The sequence below is a fragment of the Amblyomma americanum genome, chromosome 4, assembly GCF_052857255.1.
Source record: "Amblyomma americanum isolate KBUSLIRL-KWMA chromosome 4, ASM5285725v1, whole genome shotgun sequence".
Taxonomy (NCBI): domain Eukaryota; kingdom Metazoa; phylum Arthropoda; class Arachnida; order Ixodida; family Ixodidae; genus Amblyomma; species Amblyomma americanum.
The window spans coordinates 206,914,053-206,934,938 of NC_135500.1; the positions used below are offsets into that span (position 1 = coordinate 206,914,053).

At 44.7% G+C, this 20,886-nt stretch overlaps 1 protein-coding gene across 1 annotated transcript; it reads right to left on the reverse strand.

Moving 5' to 3' along the window:
- Positions 1-3,881: 3,881 nt before the first annotated feature.
- On the reverse strand, positions 3,882-13,129 carry LOC144129986 (uncharacterized). The gene is made up of 5 exons (XM_077664034.1): positions 13,099-13,129; positions 11,676-11,824; positions 7,145-7,294; positions 6,048-6,258; positions 3,882-4,093 (listed from the first exon to the last, which is right to left on the reverse strand). Exons 1-5 carry the CDS (start codon positions 13,127-13,129, stop codon positions 3,975-3,977), a joined length of 660 nt encoding a protein of 219 aa, XP_077520160.1. The 3' UTR covers positions 3,882-3,974.
- Between the last annotated feature and the right edge of the window lie 7,757 nt (positions 13,130-20,886).

Consider the following 20,886-nt stretch of genomic DNA (forward strand, 5'->3'; position numbering starts at 1 on the left):
TGAAACAAAGTATGAGAAACAAGCCAAGAGCAGTGCTTCATAATTATTTAAGGTATGGACAACAAACTGAAAAATGCAGGAGGTTGTTGGGCAAGTGAAAACATCTTGTTTTATATATGGTACACTCGAAGCACAGGTTAATAGAAGAAATCTGCTTTTACTTCTGCACTAATAAAAGCGTGCACTAGAAAATTCTGCACTGAGAATATATACTATTCGTGCCAAAAGTCTCCAGGAGACGCAAGCGGCAACTAAAGCGCACAACTCTGTTATCGCCCGGTGGCTCGAAACCACACACATAGAGGGGAACATTAGACTTCAGTCCTCTAATGTGTGCTAGGGACATCAGGCGATTGTCGGCAAACGTTGCTGCAGCTGCAACACGCCCTGATCGCTCTTCAAGCGCCCTGGAGACTTCCCTCCGCGATAATACATACCGAGGGTTTGTTACTCTCGGTGTGTCCCGCAAAGTCAGCACATATCGGTACCACATACACTAAATATCAGTACATTATATACGTATATACATAGCCACTGATCTCCAATTCCTCTCTCCCCCCATGGTAGCATACTGGGCGTCGTCTAGTTAACCTCCTGCATTTCTGTTGTTCTTTCTCTCTCTCCACACGCCCGCACGGGCACACGCGCACGCACACACACGCACGAACGCACACGCACGCACGCACGCGCACGCACACACACCGGCTACTGGCTCGGAGGCATCCCTGGCGAATGCAACGCCGCGCAGGGCGACGCATTCGCGGGTCGCGGCCGCACTCTGCACTGGTTATGACGTCACATTTGAGCGGGCGAAGAGGTTGCTGCAGACGGTGACCGCGGTATTCTATTTAACTTTAACCGCGGCGTGCCGTTTGCCGTCATTCAAGCCGGAGAAAAAGTGCAGGATGCGAGTGACGTAAGCCCATGGGCGTGTCCCTGGGTTGCCCTGCGGTCGCCGGGCGCCCGGTGTGTGCTGTGTCTGGAGAGCTTAAACTTAAATTGGGAGCACTGTAGCGCTGCAGACAGTTATATTTTCCCTAAAGCTAGTGACCGATATCGGATGCGCTGATGATCTCCTGTTTCCTCATTACAACCAAACGCCTGTCACAATTGATAAGGTAAATATAGGTGGTGGTAAATTAGCCCGCTATTTATCACTTGGAACCTGTTTTATAAAGTCCGCCTAGACACAGTCACGATCGCGCAAGAAGATTAATTTTAGCTCAAAAAGTTCATTTTCTATATCAGTCTTCCTTGAAACACCTGTATATTAGCACAAGCAATGGAACTGTCTTTTTGGCATGCACCAAAATTACAATCGCCTACTTGTACGCAAGTCTGCTGTCTGCCATTTGGTGTTGCGCGTATGTTTTTGGTACGATTGCTATTTACTCTCTTGTTATGGTTTCTAGCTTCTGGACATACACTACCGAATATGTTCACTGATTGAAAAGTCGTTCCTAGAATGTTTTACGGCGTTTTAAAGCCTCGCTAAAGTTGTTGAAATCAAAGCGGATCACATTGTTACGGCGTACCACACTGCCAACAACGCCGATTTAGCAAATAAAAGTCATCGAATGAACCAAACATTATTTGTCGGTGTCTTTGAGGCTTTTTGTCGAAGATGGCTCAACACTTACCAGGAATCTGATCTTTATTTTCGAGCTTTTTTTCTTCTGAAGCCCACTGTTTAATTATTCTGCAATGATAATAAACATCACGGAAGCAGAAAGTGAATTCTCGGGCAATCATAAAAACCTTTCTGCGGCATTTATTGCGAACAATTTTTATAGTGAGAATAAAACAAAAACGTCGCTTGCTTTCAAAGCAAATGAAACTCGCTGTCAAACTCTTTCTTGCAAATAAGTTCGTATGGCTAGAGCAGGTTTGTAAAAAGCCCTAGATTAGGATATCATGGCGAAGCCTGTGACAAAGCAATCCTTATTGCTGAGGTATTGCGAGGGTGGACACATGCTGTCTCGACGGAGTACTCGTAGAACAGTGTGCACAGTTAAGGGAGAATAACATCCAGCCTCAGCAACATGCTGGTTCAAGCCATTGCTGCATGGTCACCGGGCATAAGTGAAACAGTGGAGCCTTTGCGGCAGCGATAAAAAAGGCCTGAGCGAACAGATATCTGTATCTGAAAACATTTGGCGTCTAATCAGTCAAAACAGGCTCCCTCATAGCCTGAGTCACTTTGGGACGTTAAACCCGGCAAACCAAACCAGGCAATGACGAGTTATCCACAAAGGATTTGACGTCTGTTGCATGATGGAGGTTATAAATGGGGCTTGTATTTCAACAAGTCATGCTGCTGGATCGGAGGGTTCATTATGCTTTTACATATGCATGTAGCGCGACATGACGACAAAATGGGCTGATAGTGTATTTGCACTACTGCGTAAATACAAATGTGTGGAGGACATCTTATGAGTGTCGACTGGATTGCTGTAGAACTGCAGCTGCGGCCAGAGCAAGAGACATGACCAAGAAGATTTTTTTTTTGGCCGGCGCACAAAATGGCAGGGCCTAATATCAAAAACTGTGGAAAGACGTAAGTTAAACACCCTGAATATTTATCGGCAGGGGAATCCAAGTACTTCCTGCTTATTCCCTTCTTTCACTTCTTAGGCAAAAAAGAAGCCATGCCCTCCTGCTTCATCTAATGCCATCTGTGCTGGCCTTAGCCTTCACTTTCTACAACGCCCCTTGCAAAAAATTGTGGCTCCAATACACGCCGTGAAAGTAGTTGGACAGCGAAGCTGTAATACGACACCCAATTACCCACTACGACGTCACTTGAAAATTCACGCACACGTTGCTCTACAAAGAGTGAAACCAGGGACAAGTGAAATGTACTTATATTACCCTTTATTACTTCACAACGACGGTCACAACTGCTTTATGATCCTTATGATATACATTGAGATTTTCAGTTGTAACTGTGAGATATTCTTTGCTAAGGTTAAATCAATGCATGAAACATGAATGCTGGTTGGTTGAGTTGCATTGATGAAACGGCGTTCCCATTGTTCACACGCGCCTTATCATCCATCATGTCGTTTTGAAGCTTGTTTTGTTTTTTCTTAATGAAAACGAGCACCGAGCTGTGTATGTTGTATGCCTGATTTCAAAGGAGATTTACACTTAATATAAGTTTTATTGTTTTTGATATTTATTTTCTAATCTTTCTATGTTATTTTTATTTAATATATTTTTCTGCACTTTTTATTCTTTAATATATCATTTTTAAACTTATTATTATTTCTCTCGTTTATTTTTATATTTTTTACATTAAGACTGCTTTATGATCAGTATGATCATACAAAAATGTCCTATGGCCGGCTATAGAATTTTGGCCCAAATAGCTATAGACCTTTCCTATTTCTGTCTATAGCTGTCTACACAGGCTGATATATTTTTCTATAGAGAGCTTAAGACAATTGTATGGTTCCAAAGCTATAGCTTTAGTGCCATACATTTTTCAATAGCTGGCAATAAGCACCTCTATGGGTGCTTATAGACGTTCATAAAAGATAATATACGGACATAGCTTTTTCCATAGACGCCCATAGGACTTTTTTGTATGGGTGATATATAATTTCTATGCTGTTGGGTACTTTTCCACTTGGAGTAGCATTAAAGTTTTAGCGTGGCGTTTTTTGCTGACGACGCCGACGACACGAAAATTTCCTTGGACGGTAGAGGTATACAGCTTCGCTGTAAAAACGATTTGTCGCCCTCCGCCATGGAGAAGGACTCGCTAACTGTGTTTGGTTATCGTGTTGCGCACAGAGATACAACACAGACCACAGTGGTACCAGTAGGGCTCTTACTTGATGTACGCGTCTGCCATTGTGGCAGCAGTGACTCCCACGCCAGAGATGCCGAGCCTTTGGGCACCTAATTCGAGCTGCCGGAACATGTTCGCGAAGCCCTCGCAATCGAAGGTGCGCAGGGCGATGATGACGTCATTGTTGCGCTCTTCCTCTACGACTGCCTGTGGTGCCGCCTGACGCACGACGGTTAGGACGTTGTCCTTCTGGAAGCCTTTTTTCCGCTTTTCCCACTTTGAGCTTGTAGCCCACTCCTGCGAGTGAAATTGTGCGCCGCATTGCCGGTGTTCTGGAGAAGAACCGAAAACTGAGCTAGTTGGTGCATCTGGCGGTGTTCTGGCTTCGGCAACTTGTACAGCCCCGCCGCGGTGGCTCAGTGGTTAGGGCGCTCGACTACTGATCCGGAGTTCCCGGGTTCGAACCCGACCGCGGCGGCTGCGTTTTTATGAAGGAAAAACCCTAAGGCGCCCGTGTGCTGTGCGATGTCAGTGCACGTTAAAGATCCCCAGGTGGTCGAAATTATTCCGGAGCCCTCCACTACGGGACCTCATTCTTCCTTTCTTCTTTCACTCCCTCCTTTATACCTTCCCTTACGGCGCGGTTCAGGTGTCCAACGATATATGAGACAGATACTGCGCCATTTCCTTTCCCCCAAAAACCAATTATTATTATAAACTTGTACAGCGGCGAAGAGCTGTGTTGTGGTCCGAGTGCAGCGCGATAGATTCTAGCTGGCAGGCGATATTCAGGGGCACATTTACAACTTACATGTTAAGATATTTATAGATTTGTAGCAGATTGCACAATGCGTTTAATGACCTTGTATTGATGATAAAAATCGGGGCCACAGTGTTTTATCCTATAGGAGATTTCTCGCACCAAGCATGCCCTGAAATCTTCCCTTGGCCGGATTTAAGCGATGCAAGCGCTGGTCCAAAGTCGGGTGGGAAGCGAACCGACGAAATTTTTTCACGTCGTGCTGGCTTCGCAGAGTGCCGTTAAGTTCTTATGAGTTCCATACAGAGCCAAGAGCCGACAAACCTCTTTGAACTAGTTCTCACTAGCTGCTTTTAAATGAAATCGACAGAATGCGACAGTAGCACATAGCATTTGCAAGCACAGCACGGGTAATGCCATGCGCCAGCGTTTGCATGTATCGCATTGCCATTGGCTCGGTTGTGACACACACGGCGTCGCATAAGAGTATAAGTCGTATAAGAGTGAACTACTCAGTCGTATAAGAGTGAACTATTTCCGCGACGCTCATTCATTACATGCGCATGCACAAAACAAGCAGCAGATTTATTGCACTCGATAAAAAGTAGGCTTGCGAGGCTTTGAACAGAAGCACGGACGAGTTGTGGTATTGTAGACTCACGCAAACGACTACTGAGTATCAGTGCGTAGTGGATGGAGCAAAATGACAGGTGCAAGCTTAAATGACAGGTGGCAACCTGCAATCGCCTTCAATATGACCTGAAACGCACAATATCTGGCAGTAAGCTAATGCGAGCTTATAGTGATGCTGAAATCTTGTGCATTTGGCCGTTGATGCATGCAGGTAACAAATCACACTGAATGTCTAGGTTTGGGCGAATCAGGTGATGTGTGATAAGGGATGGGTTTACTATTAAGCGGAATCACCATTTGCGTTACCCAGCACGCACAGGAAGTCATATTGAGTGCGATAGTGGACAAAAGTAAAAGCTAGTTAATGACGCCTTAACTCAAATTAGGAGGGAAAAAGGGGCTTGGGCACAATGCAAAGAACAGGGAACCATGAACGTCTTAAAGCGACAGATTAGATAGCAAGAAAGGCAGAACGCAGTCAAGGGCGGCGCAGGTTCTAGTATATCGTGGGGAGGTTACGAGATTTCCTTGGATTGGTTTGGTGCCGTTGCCGTAGGTTGAGCGTGATTGAAGGTGTAGCAGGGCGACGATTGATGAAAGCGAAAATGTGAGAGATGACTTCGAAACTATATCTTTTGCTCATGTTCACTGTTTCATGGCTCATGCACCATGGACGAATGGAATCTGAATTGATGGAACCTTGAAAAAGAAGACGTCAAAGAGTTTCCGCGTTCCTAAAAAAACATATTTGACAGCGGTGTAATATGTCATTTTGGTCATTTATAGCCATGAACACCTAAGCAACGTATTTCAAATCATCGTAAATATATCGATCATCTCGGAAGGTGGCAAACTCACCGCACGCCGCCTTCAGGAAGCTGGTTGAACCGCTGCAGATCACCCTGCCTTCGTGCATGACGATAATCCTGTCCCCGAGGATGTCTGCCTCTTCCATGTCATGCGTCGAGATGAGCACGGTCTTCCTGCCTTTGAAGCGCTGTATTCGTTTCCACAAGTGTTTCTTGGCGGTCGGGTCCATTCCCGATGTCGGCTCGTCCATAATCAGCAACTGTGGGCATACGACACCCGGGACAAAATTCAAGAAATCTCATGGGCTCGGTCACGTGGTCATGGCCTAATGATACTCATGGGTTGAATCTTTCTCTCGTGACACTAAACGCTTAGGGATCTTAACACCTTTTTTTCGCATGACTTGAAGGTCTCTACGTAAGCCCACAAAAAAAAGCGAGCTTTATTGCATCAAGTTAAACCTGCGTTGAACATGCACATTTTCATCCGGATGTGCACAGTAGCCAGTTGTTATAGTTAAGATTAATTCGGTGGCCAAGTGGTTGAGCATCCGCCTCGCATGCGGGAGCTGCGGGGTTCGATTCCCAGTGCCGCCGGGTACCCACCGGTGATACAATGGGTACAAGCTTTCCCCTGGCCTGATGCTCGGCTTCTTTGGGGTGAAATGCTTGGGAAATGGGTCTTTGAGCCCACCTTGAGTGGAAGAAAATACCTTGTGCCATGGCACGCCTTGGCCACAGATGCCCTTGCGCCATAAAAATCCATCACCAGAATAACTAATTTGACAGAGTGTGGTTACGAGAGCGCCTGAGGCTCTCAAGGAGGAGTTGTAAGAACCTTATTGATCTCTGTGATCCCTTGGTGGAAAATAATCCTCGCGATAATCATCCAGTTCACGGCTATGATGAACACCATCATAGAAATGCGTCGGAAAAACGCGAACTCGCCTGTCTTGTGTTTCAAGAAAAAAAAAACTTTCAAAAGACGGGAAAGCTTTTTTTCCTGATGCTGATTCGGAAGAAAACAGGAGACGCTGCCGAGGGCGCGGCTAACGGCACTGCATGCATTCCAAGGACAGTTAACGGCGGTAGGCGGCGACGGCAAGAATGAACAAAATCGGATGTCGTTTAATGTGCACCCTTCACCTGCGGTGATGTCAGGAGGGCAAGACACACGCTGAGCTTCCGCCGTTGACCGCCAGACAGCTGATCAGGCAGGCTGGGGGCTTTCGAAGTGAGACTCATAGATTTCAGAAGCGAGTTCGTTCGTTTGACGGGGTCGGCAGCTCCTCTGATCTGCAGCGAGAATAAACAGATTTCTTGTTGTCACTTACTGAAAAAGATACAATGGTTACCCTTTATCATTCAGAAGCTATGAGTCTGTGGCTCAGTGTTCTTGATGGAGTGTTGTAGGCAGACGTGCGACTCAGTTCCCCTACCGATGTTTCAGCTTTTGTTTGAGAAACCATTTTCCAAGTTTTCAGGTCACCTGAGTAGCCTTTCTACTTTTAGCACGGGATAATAATGAAATCAAAAATTAATTTTCAATTTTTCTTTTGTCCAAAATGCTTAAAGTTTATATAGAAAATTTCTCATATGTTCCACATAGTAGTGGCTTTCTTTTAAACGAAAATAATAATGAATGCATATTATTCTTTCTAGAAAAATGTTGAACTAAGACCTAAAATAATGATTTTACACGTTTTGTACTTTGTGACAAGACAAACTAAAACTAATATGCCCTACGGAAAGGCAGTCTTCAGTTCAGTATACATGCAGCTGGAATATAGTAAATTAAAGAAAAAAATCGCGGCGAATGGTCTGTTAAGTTAAAAAGAAAAGATTCCTTGCGTGAAAAAGTAGAAATTTCCTTTCAGAAACCACACTATGAAGTTCGGTCGCACAGTCATAATCATTAAGCGTCGTCTCCTTCACACTGACTAGGGCCGCTTTCTTGGCAAATTCCTTCATCTTCCTTTTATCTTGCTCTCAGCAGAGGCTTGAGAATCTGTCCTTGTTACTCCGGCGCCGTACAAGTGCTTCAGCATGACATCACAAGGCGCACATAGTCTAACATACGGATTTCCGTAGAACCATAAGTTTTTTCCGATATCAAAGAAAAATGAGCCATGCCTTCACAATGTATTTGGAAAGCACAAAGCAGCTGCGAGCTTTCGTAACCTCCAAAAACTAGCATAGCTTGAAAAATAATTGATGCCAGTACAACAATCACAAACCAGCGCCTGGCACCCAAAACAGAAATATTAAGAACCAAATCCTTGCGTAATATGTTCTGTTTTGATGCCAAACACAGCTATTCAGACGATATCTGCCTGCTGTCGCCCCTAAATTAAAGAGCGTATAGGCATGGTTTACGCTATGTTAAGATATGCTCGAGTGCTCATAGGAGAAAGCACTTGTGAAGATGTGTGCTTCTGGAATTCTTATGTTTTTTACAAAGAGAAAAATTTGTATTATTTTTGCAAATTTTACATACCAAAGCCTCTTAAGTAGGATTTGACTGCTCATGCTTTCATCATAATAGTGGTCAGGCTAATGATGATAATTATGCTTTGCGATCCGCTAGGCTGCAGTTAAAGCGGATTCGCGGCTTGAGCGTTAATTACTCGACTATTAAATTCGACGTCGGGGCCAGGAAAGATGCCGACCGGATTTGTAGTTCCTTATGGTGAGTAGGTGGCCAGTAACTAGAGCACTAAAAATGGAAATCCCTCCTTGTGGTTGTTCCATACCCTTTTTAAATAGACAGCAAAGATTATGCAATGCCGTATAACTGACGGATTGCTTGCGCCGGAAGCGTTCCCTCTTAATATGGTCACGGTGTGCATCAGAAGTGCGTCTTCAGGTACGCTGTATACTAATCGGGCTTTTATTTCTTTAATACCTGTACGTAAATTATGTGCATTAACAAATAAATAAAAAGTTCGGTAGGCAACGGTTAACTTAACCTTGGGAAAGTACTCCAGGGATTGCTCATTTTATTTCTTGATTGTAGGAAGAAATGTTAACTTAAATTTGGCGTACTGCACACTTAAAGCCACAATGTTTGTGCATTGAAATTTAGGAGCAGGAAATACGCTCCCACGAAGCTCATGCATTCGTACATGCAGTGGTGTTTACTGAGAAACTGAGACGAAAGCTTATGACTATTAAAGTCCAGCAGGCGTGTGTACCATGCGCAAGCAACCATGGACCTGGGTACAAATTATTTGAACGAGGCTCCATGCCATGCGTGGTTTTTGCCTGTTCTTTTTCAGAAGCTGGTCTTAAAAATCCCTTTACTACTTCTCTTAGGAAGGCCTCGCATGCGGGAGGTGTGGGGTTCTATCCTTAGTGCCGCCGGGTACCCACCGGTGATACAATGGGTACAAGCTTTCCTCTGGCCTGGTGCTCGGCTAGTAAGGGCTGAAATTCTTGGAAAATGGGTCTTTGACCCCAACTTGAGTAATCGAAAAATACCTGGTGCCATGGCACTCTTTGGCCCTAGACGCCCCTGCGCCATAAAAATCCATAATCATCATCATCACCTACTCTTAGGAAGAGGCTCAAAGTGTGGCCGTTACCACGCCCTTCAAATGCAAATCTGTGGGAAGTAATCTCATCCCTGCTACGCAGATAAAAGCGAGCGTTGAGAATTTGAGGGTACCTAAGTGACCTGAAGAGTGGCATGCGATAGCATTAGATTTCACATTTGCCGTGGCTCCTCTTGCAACTTCTGTCTATGTTTGTGTCCGTTTATTTGCAATTGTCAGTCCACCAACGACCTTATTCGGACAGCTATCTGCAGTTGCAGGTATGCTCTGTGCTGTAATGGTGCCAGCATTTGCATATGTCACATTGTTTCCCGATTTTTCATTTCGACTATCCGTGTTGGCTGCTGTCTAGAAACTAGGTTTGCCAGAGCCCGGTGGGAAGGTGATAATGTCACAAGGTCGCGTGACCTCTCTCGACCAATCATTTAACTGCCACTTGCCATGATGGCCAGCTTGCCATCTGCTATGCTCGGCTGGTTGTGACGACATTGCAAGGTCACATGGACCCTGTCGACTAATCAGGGGGCCCATCAGGACAGGTTGGGATGACCCCACAATGTCACGTGACCTATCACGACCAGTTAGCGATTCTCGTCTAGGACATTTACAGAGTCCCGGAGTGACAACTCTACTGCATCGCATTAATAAAGTAGGGCTCCCAGCCAACACCGCCACAAGCTTCGCCTCGCTACTCTGCGCCAGTGGGGTCCGCTCGGTATTTTGAAAAACAGTTTTTTGTAACGTAGGAAGGGGACTCAAGGAATGGGGTGTGGCTGTCATGCCCCCCCCCCCCCCCCCCCCCCCCCCCCGCGGGAGTTGCCCTTTAATGGCTGTAACTTTTCGTGAAAAGAGGCAGTGACCATTTCCCACCACAACGGCGCATAACGGCCACGAAAATATTCTTCGCTGTGTGTCGTGCGTCGACATCACATCGCTCTGTAAAAGTGGCGGAAGAGGAAGCCTGCCATCAAGGCATCTTGAAGGCGAAATCTGTCTTCACAAAACGCGGCCCCGTCTGGGGAATGGCGAAAATTCGTCTGCTCTTGGGCGAAAACAAATGCCCGTGGGAAATACAGGTGCGATCCGGTACCACGAGGCACCAATTGCGGCTGTGAAGTGGCGAGTGCGTGCTTGACAGCTGCTGCCATCTGTCACAAGCGCCTCTCGCTAACCTCAGCTGCGCATGCACACTAGGAGCTGGCGGTTTGTTTTCAACCAGTGCAGATGGAAGAGGAGAGGCTCGTATGAGCAGAGCTGCCATGTGAAAAAGGCGGATTGTATGGTGTAACGAAGGAATAATACGACAGCATTGCAGTTGTGGTCACACCAGAACCCGCCGATGTTCCAGTCAAAATTAGCTGATTTGTCGAAAGAGGTCACGTGACCTTGTGACGTCATCGCAATCTGCCCAACGTGACAACTGGAAACATGGCCACCAGATTCTGAACATAATAAAATTAGGAAGACGCTTACGCTTGCCTTCAGGGTAGACGCCACCGCGCATTTTCATTCTTTTGTGACGCCCATTTAGCATATATATAATTGTTTGCATTTTTTAAAACTTACTGCAACATCAGTAAGCATCTCTAACACACTTGACTGTCATCAAACCCCAACGAGTTAACTTGTTGCCCCTCAAACACGCTTGCACCAACGACCCCTTGTGGCATGTAAACTGTCGAAACGGGCAATAAAGAAAAAAAAAACTTTTTGGCATATGCATTGCGTACCCGCTTGGCACTCAGAGGGTCTTGATTCGAACCCCAATAAAAAAATGAAAGTTTATGTTTGCGAAAAGGAAATAGCGAAGTAACTTTCTCACATATCTCCGCGGACACCCAAACCGCGCCGTAAGGGAAGGGATAAAGGAGGGAGTGAAAGAAGAAAGAGAGAAACAGGTGCCGTAGTGGAGGGCTCCGGCATAATTTCGACCCCCTGGGGAACTTTAACGTGTACTGACATCGCACAGCACACGGGCGCCTTTTGTGCTTCGCCTCCATCGAAACGTGGCCGCCGCGGTAGGGTTTGAACCCGACCGCGGCGGCCTCGTTCGCCTACGGCAATGGTCATGAAGGGAGCAATGCACTCAAATAAACACGAGCACGGCAGCTCATCTCACTCACACGAGCAAAGTAGAGCAGGTGCTCCTCTACAGTGAGGTCGTTGAAGAAGACGTCTTTCTGAGGGCAGAAGCCCACGGCTTGCCGTGCAGCATCGGTGTTAACATGCCAGCCAGCAACTGTAGCAGAACCACCGCTCGGACTGAGAAATCCTGAAACACAAATATTATGCATAAAAAATAAGTAATTCTAGTTTATAAATGGTATATAGATGCCGCTTTATATGCACGGCGAAAAATGTTGTCAACGAAAAAAAAGGAAAAAGGGAACATGGGCGACAAAATGCCGGTACAGGTACACGAACAACCTTCAAGCTGTACTAAAATATTAACAGTTTACGTTCCAGCCATCAAACTGCTTATCGCAGCTTTAACGAGTCGCTCTATTCGGAAACATGCCGCCAGCTAGAGACAGCAGTGTCAATGTCCTATGGATACCACGAACACGTGGAGAAAATGCAGTTATGCTCTTTCGAGAAACACTCTTCTTGGTGCCTTGCTCAGCATGATGCCTTTCTGTTACTTTTGTTCTCGAGACAACAAAATCTGTTGTCGGAACAATAGGTCCTCATCGCTGTCGCTGCTGCTGACGACAACAAAGATAGCTATACTCCTGACTGCGAATTCTGTTGCTAATAAAGGGAATATTCATTAGCAAACCAGGGTGAGGACAGCAATCTGTGAGGGGGAAAAAGAGGCAGTATGAAAATGACAGTTTTGGAGTTTTGGAGTACAGTCTTGGTCAAAGGCCACAGCGTTCAGTTGTAGCGAAATGAATGTTCCTAGAGTGCTCCGTGTAGTGAATCATTCAAAACGCAAGTCAAGGAGGAAGCTTTTATACCGCAAGGAGAAACCTTCTGTTAGCATATCAAGGTCATTCGGTCTATAATAGTGCCGTAATGATTCTGTTATGCGGCTAAAGCAAAAAGCCTTTGGCATTAAGAGTTTTGAGCAAGACTGTACATGAATTACTCCGCGGAACCAGAACAATGTTGAGAAGCTTTGAAAAAATCTGCAGAACATGAAATTTTCTCCATACAGTGCATCCCTAATCACCTAATCGACTGTCACCGTGATAAAGGGATCTGTTAGGACTTCATGTGTGGGTAGTGACTGCAGCAGACTCTTTATTAGCCATAGATTTTGAGATCTCCATAGTCGGGTACAACTCAAGAATGTAGCGCTGGACGCCCCTCAAAGGAAGCCCTCGAACGAGTGGCTCCGGTCTGTCTCCAAGATGTCGCGGTCAGCCGCTTAGTATCCGCGAGTGTTGCATCGCAGGTGCATGGCGAATGACTACGATGTCATGACAATATGTAGACGAAACTTGTTGGAGGGCCTGAACTGGGGGCCATTTGCTGCTGGATCTTCGAGTTGTGTCCTACCGCAATAAACAAATTGGTTGTCCGAAATTTTGAGTTACTTACCTGCGTCAAACCCGGTGGTTGGTTTGTTCATTTTAAGAATCATTATTTCAACTTTAAGGACATTTTAAAGCACGCAGATTACCTTATTCAATGACATTTAAAACATTCAACGTGCATACTCAATCATTAAACATATGACTTTCACACGTCGTCAGGACAGGGGGAACTAATCACTGGAGTGCTTGGTGGCCGTCTATCGCACCTGTGAGTATGCTCATCAGCGTTGTTTTCCCGGCTCCGTTCTGGCCGAGCAGAACAGTAACCTGCTTCGAGTGGATGGTCATGTCGACGCCGTTTAAAGCAATCACGCTTCCGAAGTACTGTGGACAGGGGAAAAAGAAATTAAAACTAGAGTGTGGGTTGTAAAAATCAGGAGGTGTCATGTATACGGTAGGCACAATTTACGTAATAACACCACCTATTACCAGACTTGTTCCTTTATTATTTAATAAAACAGCTTGCTCCCACAGTTTAACGTTTGGACCGCTGGAAATACGTAAAATGTTTCCATTAGAAACTTGGAGTGCCTCGAGAAAATTGCTTACTGGGGATTGCTGTGCGATGTCAGTGCACGTTAAAGATCCCCAGGTGGTCGAAATTATTCCGGAGCCCTCCACTACGGCACCTCTTCCTTCCTTCTTTCACTCCCTCCCTTGTCCCTTTCCTTACGGCGCGGTTCAGGTGTCCAACGATATATGAGACAGATACTGCGCCATTTCCTTTCCCGATAAAACCAATTATATTATATATTTCTTCAAGAAGTTAGCTGCTTTCTTTTTTCAGCGAAAGCTTTTACGATTTTTAGCCATACAGTCCTACATTCTACCGTTGAATATACAGCGTCAGCTATGAATCATTTTAATATAACTTGAATTATAAAATTTATTTTAACTTGAGTAAATGTAATGCAGTTATATAAAAATCAATTTCCACCAGCGAACCGTAGGTTGGTGAGCTTTTTACGCGCGCTGGCGTTGACGCTGGAAGGAAAAACATGGGCGTGGCATTACAACTGCCAATACGCGAAAGCAGAAGAGCGCAGGATTTTTTTTAACGCAAGCGAAAATGACGCCTAGAATATCGTCACAAGTGGTGAACACAATCTGGTGGGAAGGAGGACGACAGAGAACTGCTGAAAGAAAGCATTTATAGGGCGAACTTGCTCCCGCCAGTAAAAAAAGAAACATCTCTGCACACTACGCACACTACAAGCATTTGACCACTTGTGCCAGAGGGGGAAGGAAATGGTCAAAATAGTACCACAAGAATAACGAAATTTCAAGCTTCTTCTGAAGCGATGCAACTTTCAAATGAAAGCTTATAATGTATATGTAATACGTAAAAAGTTAATGTTGACTTCGCACAGTGAGATATATATATATATATATATATATATATATATATATATGAAGAGATCACCATTAGTGTTTTTAAGTGTGGTTGTCACCACAAACATAATTTGTTTCGTACACACTACCAATTCATTTGTTTGCATGACAAAAATAATCGTACATGGAGGATGCTACCTCGTGCTCTGCACACATTAATAAAAGAGACGCTTTAGTGCTGTTATTAAGGGTGTAGCAGCCATAATGGTGAGCTAGATTTAAGTGCCCATATGTACAGACTTTATGTAGCACCTTGGCGAACAGACAATTCATGAGAGCCGCGAAGCCTCTGCAGGTCATCCCTGCCAAGCTCACCAAGACAAGGGGCAGTGAAAATGCCTTCACATCGTAATGTCAGCTTCACCGAACTTGCAGTGCAGAAAGCAGCAAAGTTAAAGAAAGCACTGATAGTAGATATAAAACGGTACAAAGAAAACTGGCCTTTCGGCCGTCACCTTGACCAAGCCGTTGCACTGCACGACGGCCTGAGTTTCTGGGGGCGCCTCGAAACGCTCGTTTACACGTGGCTCCTTTTGTGGAGACTCCAAGTTTGGAGGTACGCGGCTGGGACGCCAATAGCTGGGCTGCGCAGCAAGAATCACCCTTTGATACAGCGAAATGCACTGGGATGAGTCCAGTGTTAGGAACCGGAATCAAAATGGAAAGCAGAATCACTCTTTACCTGCGAATAGAGTTAATGTGTACAGCGTATAACACAGAAGGAGGTCCTAAAGTTAGTGACTGTATGGGACTTCGTAATTAAATAAATCAAATGAATGCTGAGTATATACAGAGTAGCATTACCATGCAGACACGTCGAAGGAAATTAAAAGCCATTAAGCGGCTATTATATCAAGCCCAAGAATTATGAACAAACGCTTCTTTTTGCATGGCATCCACCACTAGCCGCGTGGCGCTGAACATTCAATATCCTCGCAGTAATTTCGAATTTTCGGTACGCCCCTGTAATTTTTTATTGCAGCCGAAAACAGCTGATGTGGCCGTATGAATGATTTAATAGTTCAGATTTTGATGTGAGGAGGAAGAGTCAGGGATGATAATAATCAAGTTACGAAGAATATACAGGAACTCTCTAGTTAATTTCGTAACTATAATTTTAAAATATCTCTAGTAAGTCACGCGTTGCTCACTATTGGCGGCCAACAGGTGATGCTAGTTACTAAATCTCCAAATAAGCGGGTATGGTCGTGTCTCCTCAATATCCATGCTTCTTCGCGTAACACAAAAAAAATGTCTACTGTTAACTATCTTAATGCATTCCAGATCATACTGCTCCTATGACAGGCTGTCATTCTAGCAACATCTACTGAACGTATGTAAGACTTTTTGAGGGTAGTCTCAAAACAAAAATAGTTTGAAGCACAGAACTAGTATGGCACTAACACAGGATGTATGATGGAAATAACATCTTTTAGAAGTATAATAACAAATACTGAGAAGCAGGGCGTCTTCCTATATCAGACCGACAATCTTCACCCATTCAATAAACGCGTCCACTTGAGTTCTAGGAGCGGAATATTTGAGAACGAGATTGCTTAAAGAAATTTTGTGGTCATTTTCTATTCTATGTGGGATAAAACTGAGATGCCGAGCTTCAATATTCTTTTAAAAAATTGTGAGTTGTGGGGTTTTAGGTTCTGATTCAACATTTGGGCTATGAGGGGTGCCGTATGGATGCCTTCGGATTATTTTAAACCACCTAGGGGTCTTTAACATGCGCTGAGTGAAACACTGTTGCCATCGCCGAAATACAATGAAGATTGTAAGTAAGAGGTGTTCCTGTAAGCACACAGTGCGTCTCTTCAATAGAAAAGGGAACAAAGCTTTAGCAATCAGTTAATTATTAATTTTTAATTAGGGGGGACAGGCACACGTCCTGTTTCCTACTTTCTATCGTGGCGTATGTAATATCTAAAAGACAGTTTCATTTTCGGAACCCCAGAAAAACCCCAGGTGGTCGAAACTTCCGGAGCCCTTCACTACGGCGTCCCGCATAGCCTGAGTCGCTTTGGGACGTAAAACCTCTATAAACCATAAACCAGATTCATTTTTAACGCAGAAAAAGCTATTCTCATTCTACATCCTTTTCTATTCACTTCCCAGTGGACTTCATGGAGTCCCACTGGTCTTCCCATGGGACTTCCTGGGAGTCCTTTGGATTCCTTCGTTAAATTCAATTAAACGTCCTGCACACACTCGCACATGCTTTCTTGCTAAAACGTATAACGCTCCCTGCCCCAAATCATAAACTAATTTGTCTCATTGACTTCTTTCACTCCCTCCTTTTTCCCTTCCCTTACGGCGCGGTTCATGTGTCCAGCGATATATGAGACAGATAATGCGCCATTTCCTTTCCCCAAAAGTAAATTATTATTATTATTATTATTATTATTATTATTATTATTATTATTATTATTATTATTATTATTATTATTATTATTCATTGCCTTCCAGAATGGCCGACGACCATCCGGACTCCCCCCGCCCCCCCACCTCCCGGCCCCTCTATTGAACAATGCCCGACTCGCCTCGGTCCTGCTGCAAGATTAGGTGGCCCGCGTGCGCCAGTCCCGCTCTCTTCTTGGAGCTTGACTTGGAGCGACGTGGTACTGCTACTACTAATACTGCAGTCGCTATTACTTGTCTATGCTATATGTAGCCCGATTTTCTTTGGTCCCTAGGATCTGGAAGGTTGGCGCATACATATTAAAGTGAGTATATTATGATCCTGGCAATGCCTTTTATCTTACAATTCACTTTAAAGCACGCGTGTCTTTACTGTGTGCTTCGGGGCAAGTGTCCCTTCGCCTCCTCTCCAGCATATGCCCCTCGATAATACAGGTGGTACTCCGAAAGGTATACCGACCAGCAGAGGAAAAAGCAGGTGCTCGGGCGTAGCCGCGGTCCAAGGCAGCACATTGGACAGGTACCAGATCAGCAGGGCTGCCCCCACCGCTGTGGACCCCATTACAACCCACACGTCGAGGATGGTCACGCTGTCGCATCGTAGCGCCCGACTGCCGACCACGGTCCAGTTGGCATTCACTGCGGCGAGAAAATTGCGTCGCGACACTGTGCCAGAGGCATTCCAAGGTTAATGACGCTATAGCGGTGGCCTGCTGGCCCGTCGCACTGACGACTCTCGTTGAATACGAAGAATACCGAGAAAGCAGCTCTGTCACTCAGCATAAAGATGCAGCTATCGCTGAGGCGCATACGCTGCTTTATTAACGTAAGCGTGAATTCCGCGTGATTGGCTAGGCGTTGTTGTATGCAAATTTCACAAGAAATTACGAAAAATCACCATAGGCTCAGGTGTCAAAATTACCACGCCTTTCCTCAAGAGCTAAATAGGCTTCAGAAATTTGATGAATTTCTTATGTTGTTTATCTTGGCTCATTGTTAGGGCCCTGTGAATATCTGACTTTAAGCGAGGTTTGTTCTTTGCGGGCATTTTTGGCATTTTTGTATTGTTTGATTATTTACGCTCAAAGCCGACAGGTGGATTTATCATTTTGTTCGTGACGCAAGATGGTACCAGACTTATTTCGATTAACCGGGGTCACGCGGAGCATTCTAGTTGCTGTCGCCGCCGCCGATTCATTCCGTTCTTTGTGGGCGCAGGTCTTCCCAATAAACAGTTTTGTTTGGAAGCCTTTCTGTAGTGTTCCTTCCTGTTTTACGGACTGCCGTCACCACTATTATTACGAATCGAGACAAAGCGCATAATGTTAGCAGCCTTTTGAACTGCAGTTAAGGACGCCAATTTCTGTACATATGTGTGTAAACGGACGTCATAAAAAGCGATCCATTATAACCATCAATAGAATACGTATCTCTTGTCTGTTTCGTTTAGATATGCATGAGATGGGAATTCAGCGCGACTTCCAAGTTAACAGATTTCCACAGATGAACGATTGATACCATGATGGAGCTGACGCAGCCGATGCTTGACGCTGTGTCTGTCACTTTATAAAATGCTTCCACTACCTCTGTGACGCTGGAGAAGAACCTGACACGATGCGAAAAATGAGAAAAATCCCTATTGAAAAATGTGTACAGGTTTGAATAGGAGACAAATAGGATTATGGCACGTTTCGTTTAACATTATAGCATGAAGCTTCCAAAGTGATTCAGCCTTTGAGTGACTCTTTAATGGAGGGCTCCGTATAACTACCATTACCCGTGGTTAATTACCGTGCACTTACATCACACAGTGCATGCAAGTCGTGGGTTCGAACCCGCCCACTACGGTATCACTTCGATGGAGGAAAAATGTGAAAATTCCGTGTACTGTGCACTGTTAGTGCCTGTTAAGAACCTCAGGTGGTCGAAATTATTCGGAGCCCTCCACTACGGCGTCCCTCATAGACTGAGCCGCTTTGGGACGTCCATCCTATAAAGCCGAACCAAATGTGCCATAATCCTATTTGCTGACCCGTTTAAACCTATATACATTTTTTTCAGTAGGGATGGCCCGTTTTAAAGCAAAATGAGTAGACGAGGAGTAAAAGGAATTATCACTAGTGAGATTCTCAGGTATGCACGATAAGTTTTTTTGTTAACTTTGTATAATTTATTTATTTATTTGCTCAATTTTTATTTCTTTGTTCACAAAAACTCGCTTGAAACGGTCCAAAATGTTTGTTAGGTTCGTTCCCTCTAACGGTTCAAGAACTGCAAGCATAACCAGCATGAAAGCTAGCCTTGGTCTGCCATACCTGGCATCTCGTCGTAGAACACTTCGTCTTCGCCTTTTCAAATTTTCATTTCATTTTCACCATTTTTAAGCTATGTATATAGCTTACATAAGCTACATTCAAGTTGAAGGCTAGCTTGCGACAGGGATTCGAACCGACGACATATGCACCTTCACTTGTGTGCCTCTCTCTACCACTACCCTTAAGGCGAGGTTGAGGCGTCCACCGAGATGTGAGACAGTTACTGCGCCATTTCCTTTCATCGAAAACCAATTTTTCTATCAAAATTCTGACTGAACACTTCATTGCACGCCTCTGCGGGTGGTGTCATACGATTTCTCGTTGCGTACAGCATACGTCTCTTAGCCATGTGAAAGGCTAGCTTGCGACAGGTATTCGAACCGAGTGTCCGAGTGTTGCACTCGAACCTTTGTGGATCCAGTCTTCGCTTCATTTCTCAGTACGCAAGCTGCGTCAAGGTGAAATGGTGGCGATGACACACCAATTCTTTCGTCTTCACACCAAGTAATCAGTCTCAAGTGCCTTCTAAATTTTTTTTTGCCGTAGTAGCATTAATAGAAACGTCCCTACTGCACATTGAAGAAAAGGCGAGAAATCTGAAATGCCTGCTTGGTAGGGGCTTGTTTATCGCATTTAGAGCCGGGACGAGAATTTGTCACCCTGCGTTAAAAGCGCAGAAAAGATGTTCATAAAAAGTATATCACTATGGTGGTTAAGGTTTCGTTTTTTTTTTAGCACTCCACGTCTTTTATTTTAATACCAGCATATATGAGAAGACTACATGAATTCATTGAAGAATTTGAAAGAGACGGTGGTTTTAACTATTCGTCAACACGAAGAAACTGTGCTGCCAGTTTTCCTGACCGTAAGCGGTCATATCTGAGTCATTAAGCAATGTATTCTAGTGTCTTCTTTTTAACTTCACTCTTACATTATTCTAAGGCCGTGCATACCAAATGCTTCCAACGCTCCTCCAAGTCTGAATATAATTTGTACGTCTCAGAGGGCCCACTACAGGCTGCTGACTAAAACGTCACCATATCTACAAGAGGGCGCAGATGCCTAGAGTGAAGAATGAACGATGTATTCGCAGGAATCCGAGAAGCGCTAAAATTTCGAAACAGCGAGGGCATTCTAAATTTTAAAAAAAGTAAAAACAAGCAAGAGACGACTAGGGGATAGGTGGAGAAGGTCAGGAGAGTAGTTTAGAAATTGGAAAAGGAAAATTGGCAGTTAATCTGAAGATATTGAGCATGGTGGAAATTAATGGCTAGGTACCACATTTCGCTATCTCGATACAAAGAGTAAATTGATAATTATCTCTCTACCTCACGTTCGCACGCGTTTAGCTTCTGCGAAAATATGGTGTCACTTTTTAGATTTTACTATGACTCACGATTTTCCAGAATACATCGCGAGAAAACGGCAATCATCCGCTCACAATCAAAGTCGGCAAAGATGGAGATAATCTTCATCACAGTAGCGGTCGCGAAGTTTGGGTAGACGCTCTTTCGGAGCTTGCTCAGCCTGTTCTCCAGCAGGTATTCGCTGAGGTGGGCTCCGGAGAGGTAGCTGAACCGGTCGCCGTCGTACATCGGTAGGACGAAGTAGAACGCGAAGCCAAACAGCATCGCCCATCGACCTGGGAGGAAGTTTAA